Source organism: Cynoglossus semilaevis, chromosome 9 (genome assembly GCF_000523025.1).
Source record: "Cynoglossus semilaevis isolate Cse_v1.0 chromosome 9, Cse_v1.0, whole genome shotgun sequence".
In the NCBI taxonomy this organism is placed as follows: Eukaryota; Metazoa; Chordata; class Actinopteri; order Pleuronectiformes; family Cynoglossidae; genus Cynoglossus; species Cynoglossus semilaevis.
In genome coordinates this window covers 3,440,043-3,449,985 of record NC_024315.1, presented here as the reverse complement: position 1 = coordinate 3,449,985, position 9,943 = coordinate 3,440,043, and the positions used below count along the sequence as shown (strand labels likewise).

The 9,943-nt window shown below is 43.3% G+C and overlaps 1 protein-coding gene across 4 annotated transcripts in view; it reads left to right on the top strand.

The window, feature by feature from the left end:
* The window catches only part of mgat3b (beta-1,4-mannosyl-glycoprotein 4-beta-N-acetylglucosaminyltransferase b), a 38,320-nt gene that overhangs the window by 11,949 nt on the left and 16,428 nt on the right, over nucleotides 1–9,943 (top strand). Inside the window, exon 1 of one of the 4 annotated variants that reach the window (XM_025058216.1) lies at nucleotides 1,764–1,820. The exons of 2 other annotated variants lie outside the window; for them this stretch is intronic. In XM_025058216.1, coding sequence (XP_024913984.1) covers nucleotides 1,786–1,820 — 35 coding nt within the window. In that variant the 5' untranslated portion in view covers nucleotides 1,764–1,785. Of the gene's footprint in view, nucleotides 1–1,763; nucleotides 1,821–6,206; nucleotides 7,494–9,943 lie in introns of those variants that run through there. One more of the 4 variants, XM_025058218.1, reaches the window with a different exon arrangement.

Genomic DNA, 9,943 nt, shown 5'->3' with positions numbered 1-9,943 from the left:
CTGTGACTCTGTGTGCGTGTTGTTGTTTTGTTGTGTTTCTTCCGCCCGGTCTCCTCCTTGATTTTCGGTGGATTTCTTCGTTTAATCACAGCGTGGACCAAAACCTCGACAGCTGCTCCGCACATCTGTGTTCAGATCTTCTGAAGCGACTCCGACTCTACGTTGACTTGTTGGTGTCAAAAGCTGTTGAACCGGAACGTGGGAAGAACTTGTTCCACCGTCACCAACAGTGATCTCTAGTGTTTCCTGTAAAGAAAGGAACTCTTTCCACTTCCTGTTTTGTTGTTCTTTATATAAACAGTTCTGAGAGACTTTTCTTCGGTCAGATTATGAGTATTATAATCTGAACGGTCGGTGTGGTGTGTTCCTCAGTCCTTTGGGATCTGGTTACACACAGACCAGGCTCTGGGACATGTAACGTAGCACGGCTGGTGTAACCGGAGTCACTTATAAACACAGGACAAAAGTCTGGCACCAAAACTGAAAGAAGATTTTTTTTTGTATGGCAGCAGTGAAGTTCTTAAAAGATCTCAGTTTTTATGAAAAAAAAAATTCCTTAAAAGTGCCACCTAGTGGAGAAATGCCACATGTCAGCCTAATGACACACTTGTCCTGTTTCTACGTTTGACTACATTTAAATAACTGTTTATGGAAATAAACATCACATTGTTTGTATTTGTCGTCAGTCAACGACAGTTTGCTGCTATTCAAAACATCGGATCGTTATTGTCAACGCTTCCGACTCCACTTTACGAACTCCATCTAAGGAGCTGGACTTTGTGCTGTTATTGTTAGCGTCTGTTAGCGGTGTGCGATACTGTAGGCACGACGATTATATTTTTTTAACAATTTATTTGTAGTAAAACTACCTCATGAATTTTCTGGCACCTAAAAAAAACATGTAGTCGAACGAGTTCATGTTTGAGGAACTAAAAACTTCCTGCAACGTTCTGTTTACAAAAAAAACAAACCAAAAAAAAAACCCCCATCAAGATTATTAATAGTACCTTCCGGCCGATAGGTCAAACCTGTACTTCCCTTTAATAAAAACGCTTCAGCTGTAGATTATCCTGTACAATTAAAATCATCTGGCAGGGATTTGAACTGAGCCTCAGTGGAAATTGCAGGTTTTTTTTCAGCTTATGTTATAGTTTAAAGTTTAGTTATTGAAAACATGTGAGAGTCAGAGACGGAGAGTTCACGTCGTCAGAACACGCCTTCTGGATTGTTCTTTGCATCTGTAGAGTTGCTCAGTGACGGATGACACAGCGCCACCCACAGGCCGAGACTGACGGAGAGTTTATTAAATGGCTTTAACAAACATTTCCAGAGACAAATAATCACTGAAGCTCCTGAAGAAAGGGAATTTTTATTATGTTTTCACTGACAACGAGGAATTCAGGAAGTAAGACTCATTCCAATCACAATAGAGTTTATTTTCGGCCGTTGTGTTTGGTCTCGGTGCATTGTTCACGTCTCCAACGACCTCTGCCTCCCACACAGAAAAAAAAAAACCATTTTGGTCAATCGTTACCAGGTGAAGCTAACAACCATTGTCACATCGCAGTTGTACACACTCATCCGGAAAGACAACGGTTTTTCCTGAGTCTGTCGGCCAACAGTAGCAGTGTGTGTTTTTAAACAGAGGGGTCGGGGGGGGGGTTTGGGGGGGGGCAGTTACTGCAGAGGCTGATATCTAGAACCACCAGCTGTTTGTTTAGAGGGTGTTTTTTTTATGTCCCTCCTGCAGACGAACCACAACAACAACAAAAACACGTCAGGGACATGAGGTACGACGTCCACAGAGTTTCCTGTCGGTGGTGAGTCTGCAGCGTTGTCAGTGTTGGCTGTGGGTCAACCTGAAGGCCACAGACTTTGTTTTTTGGGCCTTAGTCGTGTTTAGTGTTAATCTGATTTCTGGACCACAGTCACTGGACATCATACAGTCTAACTGGAGGGAAAATGAATTAAAAATCATATTACATTGTTAACTATTTTTACAGGAAGTAGATGAACAGAAACAGGCTGGTGAACTGCACAGCTCTCCCTCTAATGGTTACTCTGCCAAACTACAAATTACAGTCCTTTCACGAAGTAAACTTCATTTAAATGTAATTACTTTACATATTAGAAATTTAATTAGTCCTTACTGGCAATAACAGCGTTTTGTTTTTTCATTCATTGGGACTTGAGTGATGTAGCTGTATCCGACTCGCTGCGGGAAAAAAAAATCTCTTTACGTTGAACAAAGCTCGCAATTAGCATTTTCTTAGGACAAAGACGGCTTCATGTGAAAGCAGGAAGTGCATTTGTCTGTGTGTGTGTGTGTGTGTGTGATGGGTGTATACAAATTGTAATTTAAAATGCACTCCCAAAGACGGCTTTTATACGGCTGCAGACGTAGATAATGCGGCGTTTTATCAGACGAGTGCGTGGCTGTTTTGATGTGTGTAAATGAACCTCCTCATCTGTGAGTTTACAGCAGCGTCTGTGTTTAAATCCTACCGCGATGGTCGACAGATGGACGACCGTTTGACCTCTTCAGTCTTCAACAGGAAGTTGATTTACATCAGACTGAAGACGAAATGTTGAAACCAAAATACGAAGACGACGACATGAAAACACTGAAGTCAAAGCGACGTGGGTTCATCCCACTGAGTCCGGTCCAAACTAACGACGCGTTCACAGGTTGTCTGTTTCCTCACGTTAAGGCTATGCTTCTTAAAGTGTGGGGCAGGCCCCACTGGTGGGCAGCAGACATGACAGACGGGACAACTGCACTTTTATTTATTTTTTTTCATTTTGAACTTCATGTTTTGATGGATTGTTAAATATATCTGTCTTGGTGTATTGAGTGGTCAAGGTTTTTGTTGGGGTGGTTGGGGGTTCAAATCCCCACTCAGGGTAGATGACCAAAGAGGTTGAGGACCAGTGGGTTGTTGTTGTTGTTGTCGTTGTTGTTGTTGTTGTTGTTGTTGTTGTCGTCAGGTGATGGAGGATCTGGCGGCTCCTGCTGTTATGACAGTTTGTTGGTTCAACCCAGGGACTAAAACCTGGGCCGTGAAGACCTGATTATGAGGGGTGAAAAGGCAGCAACGTGTCGGCAAGAGCAGGAAACGGGATGAGTCACGCTGGAATCGTACCAGAAATGAAACTTTGAGTCCACCTGGTGTCAGAGAGCGGCGTCTCTGCGGGTTTGTCTGCGGGTTTGAATGATTTTCGCCAACTCACTTCTACGGCTTCCTGATGTAAATCTGATCAGAGGAAACTTCTAGAAGATGTTTGCTCCTCATCAGACTCCTCTTCTCTCCGTGATCTGACTTCACTGTCAGGAAATACCCCTGGTTGTTTCTCTTAGTTTCCTTGGCTGCTGTTTTTTTTTTTTTTCATCCTGAGTCACTGAACCTCTTCCAGGATCTTCCAGATAAAAGAACTGAGGCAAGTAGATCTGACATCATTGATGTTGAAGTGGACTGTAATTGGCTCACTTTTCTGAGTGTCTTGGTGCAGCGTAGATTGTTTATATCTTTACAAGTCAAAGAAATGGAATGTAATCTTCTTTTTTTTTCAGCACCATCTCAGGTTGTGTGGGTAGATTTTGAAATTTCCCTGTAACTTTGACTCTGTTCTCACAGCCTTTGGAGGGAATTCATTCCAAACTGTGTTGCAACACGTCTGAAGCTCTGAGCTGTCACATGGTTGAAATTCAAATCAGTGGAGAATGGAGGAGTCGGAGTTTCAGAATCACAGAAATGCTTCCTCTGTTCTGCGTTTTAGTCAGACTAAATGTTGTACTTCTGAGTTTGGTGTCGTGTTTGTCGTAACGACACCAAACGGTTTGAACGGTTTGAACGCTTTCAGGTAGTGAAATGATGACAACGTGCACTAGTTAAAGCTGGTTTTGACTTTCTTTTTTTTTCCTGCTTGGTTTTACAGTTGGACCTACAGCAGGTGTGCTGCTAACCATTTCCAGATGGGGGGGGGGGGGGGGGGGGGGGTATTATTTCTCTAGGTTTCTGCAAACATCCTCACATGAATCTGAATTCACTGTTTTGTACTGTGTAAAAAGTTTCACCAGTGAATGAATTTTTTGCAAAATTTCAACTCCAAAAAAAACAAAAAACAGAGTTTTGAGTTTTTTTCCCTTCGTCTTTGTTTTGTGTTGCAGCACAACAAATGCACTGCAGATGTTTTTCTGGCTCCGGTGCAGACGCTTCATCCTTTTAGGACCGTGTAATATGTTATTTCTGGTACAATTACTTTTTTTATGGCTGAACGTTACAGCCACCCAGAGACACACTCTGTGATATCCAGAGTCCAGAGTGTTTCTCAGTTCTTTCTGTGACTCTTTCTGTGAAAATAGAAGTCCACAGAGGAAGAAGCAGCAGCCATTACTTCACAGCTACTTCCTGTTGTCACAGGAAGTAGGCCGTAGACACGCTAAAAGGCCAAACTTCAAGCGTGTTGTATCGACACCTACATAAATGTCCAGTTGAAATGATTTAGAACAAGACACATGGGGTGTCAAACATACGGCCCGCAGGCCAAAACCAGCCCGTTTGGAGTTTCAATCTGGCCCACTTGATGAATCTTAATAATAATTTTTTTTAAAAATGTCATGTTCAGGAAAGAATTTGTAAAATTATATTTCACTAAAATATGAAGATTTATCTAATGTATTTTTTTTTGCATGAGTTTTTGTTATTTATATGTAGTTATGTTGTAACTGGTCCGACCCGCTTGACGTTATGTTATGGTTGTACTGGTCCGACCCGCTTGACATCTCATTAGATTGAACCAAAATGAGTTTGACCCCCGCCCCCCCAATTTAAACCATGAGTAGCCATCTTAGAAAATTGTACCTTATCCCTGTTTCTGTTTGGTGAAGTTGTCGTGACGACGACTGAACTCGGATGTCTCCCGCTCGTCCACCGTCCTCGCATCAATTACTGTGTTTTCTCTAATGAGTCTGGCTGACATTTGCTAATGTTTAAATATTTCTGGTTGAACAAAAGGCTTTTATTTATCTGGGTGTCGGTCACATTAGCGATTCTTTCTCCGCGCCAACAGAAAGGTGACAGGTAATGATTACAGGACGTCAGGAATGTTTTTTACATTCTTTATTTGTCTGGAGGAAGACGTTTTTTTTTTTATATGCCACATTTTATCTTGACACGTAATAATTAGCGCAAAGTTCACAACCAGGTTGGTAATGATTACGATGAATATCAAGTAAATAAAATGGATACTTCCAGAGTGTGTCTGGTCTGATATTGGTCAGAATATCAGGCTCGAACAGCGACAAAAAGTTCTGGTGCAGTGGTTGGACCTCCGTCTGTCGTGCTGTCGGGTCTGGGCTCAAATCCACGTTGTCACCAATCCCAGTTCTGGTCGTATCGGGAAAAGCATCTCTCATACGAGGGCTAGCCAAAATGAGTTCTTCTGGCCTAATTTGTCATTGTCCTAAATTTTTGTTTAATTTTTGCAGTAAAAACCCAGTGAGAATCCAACTTCACTCTGTCCTGGCTGTGATTTTCCACATGATGTGATGGTTTTTTAATATTCCGTCGTGTTGACGTGATGTAAGGCCAAACAAGACGTTAGAACAGTCGGAGACTCAAAACGTCAGCAGAGAGAGAGAGAGAGAGAGAGAGAGTGACAAGATAGTGGCCAGGAGAAGATGGTGACAATCCGTGAGGTGTGTGTGTGTGTGTGTGTGTGTGTGTGTTTGTGTGTGTGTTTGAGGAGATTATCAGGAGACTCAGCAGCACAGCGAGCTCTGAAAACAGCCCAGGGTTATTTGCCTAGCTCTCAGAGGGGTTGGACGTGCGAGCGTCTCTCCAGCCCACGTCCTCCTGACACGGAGCTCGGAGCGCCTGACATTTTCCTTTTCTCCCCTGGCTTCTTCTGAGTCTACATTCCTGACCTTTGCAGCCAGAGCTGCGAGCGCAGGTGGAGCTCACGATGTCGACGGGTCAGTGACAGAGCACAGCACTTCAGATACGGCTAGGCTAGGTTAGCCTATCCTAGCCTAGCCTGTCACGCCCCCCCCCCAGTCCCATGTGGAACCATAGTTTTGAACTAGCTTTAAATGGTTGGATATTTATATTATTTAACACAGGCAGAGGTCGTGGTCGCACCTGCTGTGGAAATGTGTCCTGGTTCAATCTTTTTTTTTTTTAATCGTCTAACCACTTGTAAACAACTTTGTTGTGACGTTTTGTCTTTGTGTGAACAACATGATGTTTTGACTGAGTCTGCCGCAGCAGATGTGTGTGTGTGTGTGTGTGTGAACTGACTGACCTTAGGTGTTGAAGAATCCGTTAGACGACCTGACAACCCAAGAACTAACTTGACTTTTGATGTTCATCAGTCGAGGTCATTGATCATTTCCCTGAGGTGTAGACACTTTTGGATTTGTCTTATTTTGTTTTAAAAACAAACCCCAAATCAACTGTATTGGTTTTGCCGAAGCTCTAATTCTATTCATAGAATAATATTTTTAACTGGGCGGCGTGTTGTTCACAGATTTATTTTTTATTGGTTTTGCTCCAGGTTGATACGTCCTGGTGAACGGAGTCTGTGCGAGGCTGATTAAAGAAGGATTCCTGAAGTGTATTTGACTGGAGGTTGGACAGATTCCACTGCGATCGCACAAATCTGCCAAACTCTCCCAGAGACACTGTTAATTTTTAACAGAACACACGTCTCGTGGTTGGTGTTTTGTTGCTGTTGGATGAAGCGTTCAAGTCGAAGTGGCCGCATTCCAGTTCCCATGCAGACGTTTTTTAAAGATGACGCGTCTATTTCTGTCCCCTCAGTGGGTCACGGGGAGGTCGCGGGGAGGTTTAAAATAAAAAAAAAAAACTCCAGGGATCCATGAATCATAGACGATGGCGTGAAGTTTGTGTTTTGAAACATTAGATTTTGACGGCAGTTTTACGCTCTGCCCGTAACAGTTCCATTCTCTTTCCATCTGCTATTATTTTCCTGTCGAGTTTGAACATGAGAGTGGGCGTGGTGCACACGGTTGTTTGGGTGATCACACACACACACACACACACACCCTTATAATCTAGTGTCTCAGCAAACATGTTCTCACTGGTGCAGGAAAAAAAAAAGAACTGCAACAACAGACGTTTTTTTCCCCCCTTACACAACATTATACATACTTTTTCTTTTCTTTTTTTTTTTTGCCAGCAACTCTAAATTCCCACCATGCCCAGCGCCTCCTGAACTGTGCCTGTAACAGATAAGTGAGCTGTGAAGCACAGAGACAGGCTTAGCAATGGGACGCTGGCACCAGGCTCTCTGCCGGTCTGGGCAGCGCCGTCGGCCGCGGACGCGCCAAACCTGATCGGACGCCGTCGTTCTCACACGTGCAGCGGCAGCTGCTGATCAGTCTGTCGCATTCCGAGACGGGAAAAAGACAGGAAGTGAGCATGTGTCTGCTGCTCATGCCTTTTCAATTTGTTTGACTGAGCTGAGCTGAGGTGAGTAGGCGGTTTTGGTGCGAGACTCAGCTGTTTGTGTGCAACCGGGGCGCGGCTAAATGTTGACCCGAACGTCAGTCAAGAGTCGTGGTCACCAGATATGTTTGTATAATGTTGTTACTAAATGGAATGAATCAAGCATTTGTCACCGGCTGTTTACAAACCTGATCTCTCTCTCTCTCTCTCTCCCTCTCTCCTGCCTTGGTCAGAGCTTTGTTTTTATAAATGGGGCTGTACACCTCCACCAATTGTGTGCAAAAAAAAAGTTACATTTCTTAAATGTACTCCAATAATTACAGGTGTAAATTAAGAATTTTCTGCTCGACGACAACATTAGTAGTTTTTGTCCAAAGTTTGGCTAAACCTAGCGAAAACTGCTAACCAGCTGATCCGTCATCTTTGAGTTTTCTTTTTTTCTCTGGTCCAACCAGAAATGCCCGTTCAGGTTTACTTAGTAGCGATTATGGAGTAATCTGCGACTACATCCGTCCATTATCTGAATGACTTAATCTGTGAAGGTTAGGGTCGGAGCTTTTACTACTGATGAAATTCAACGAAAATGCAGTTATTTGAGATTAATTGCATGTTTTTACTCGACCAATCACAAATATTTGAATCCGTGGTTCTACCTTTCAAACGTTTACGTTTCCCACAGCGACCAGCTCAAAGCTGTTACGTGAACGGTTGAATAGATTTTGCTGCTGAGAGTGAAAGATATTTCATATTAAATTAGGAATGATAATATTTAATGATAAAAATGAACATCTTTGTTTCAGTGGTTTTAGGTTCTTTTTAATTGTATCTTTGGCAAATCAAGTTAGCAAAAGTTGCTAAATTCCTCTTAGCGTACCCTCCGCCGTCTGTAGTCACGCTGCGGTGTAAATATTAGCCTCTGTTGAGGAGAGGCCTTGTGTAAAGATCAAGATGAAAATAAAATCAAATGATTTCAAAAGGCCGGTGACTGTCAATGAAATTTTACTGAGTGGAACAGAGTGAACGCTGAACCTTCACTTCACAAGAAATGGATTAAATGGAAAAAGCCATAAAAGAAATTTTCATTCTCACTTCATCTTTTACCTACTACTGTCTGTGATTTTTTTTTTTTTTTTTGTGCTCATGGTTCAAGTCAGTTTAGAGAGAAAGATAAGCAGGACCACGGAGCGCTAACTGCGTTAGCTCCTGTGCTACCTGTCGTCTAAAAGTCACTCACCGCCTTCCCTTTTTTTTTTCCCTCTCCATCCTCAGTCCTCGTCTTACATGCACTCATATTAATTTGACTGGAGCAGCAGGGCGACGTTGTAACTGTCGGATAAAGCCCTGTGGAGGTATATCTTAGCCGCATTAAGGTTGTAAGCGCGGGAGCAGAGCTTGATTAACCCAGCTGGATTACTTCACTTCCTCCTGGCACCCACGCAGCTCACGGATTTTCTCTCTCTGGAGGAAAAATAAATGTCATTACCAGCGGCGACGGTGTTTGTGGACGTGAGGGAACGTTTCACTTATTCATTCCCAGGTGCAGTTTTCATCAGGCTGCCCCCCCCAACCCCCCCCCCCCGCTGATTAACGTGAGGGCGGAGGAATTAGTCATCGCAGCGCGTTATTGGATTTAGCAGTTTGTCTTTAAGGCAAAAGAATTATTGTTTGAGGCTGCCTGACTGTTCTGACTGACTGTTCTGACTGACTGTTTTGACTGACAGTTCTGACCGACTGTTTTGACTGACTGATTTGACTTTCGGTTCTGGGACGGTTCTGACTGATGGTTCTGACCGACTGTTTTGACTGACGGTTCTGACCGACTGTTCTGATTGACTGTTTTGACTTTCGGTTCTGGCTGACTTTTCTGACTGACGGTTCTGATCGACGGTTCTGACCGACTGTTCTAACTTACCATTCTGACTGACTGTTCTGACCGACTGTTCTGACTGACTGTTCTGACTGACTGTTCTAACTGACCATTCTGACTGACTGTTCTGACCGACCATTCTGACTGACTGTTCTGACTGACTGTTCTGACTGACGGTTCTGACTGACTGTTCTGATCGACTGTTTTGACTCACTGTTTTGACTTTCGGTTCTGGCTGACTGACGGTTCTGACCGACTGTTCTTGGTATGGTCCAGTGGGAAATTGTACATACTATTAAAATTAAAATGGACGCCTTTGTCCGACTTTATAAATCTGGGATTTCCAACTTAGGAGTCTGCAAGTTTTGCAAGATTTCCCTCGTGGTACGAGGAAACATCGAGTTCTCCACTGTCTGCAGTACGTTGTACTGTGATACTGATACTGTGATACTGATACTGTGATACTGAGACAACCTCGAGTATTTAAAAGGGCGTGCTCAAATACCGTCCTCCTCAAATGTAAAATATGGTTCTGAAGTAATTCGTCTCTCTTTTCCCAAGTTTAACCTCCCACTCAGCTCGACCCATTTACCCCCCCCACCCACCC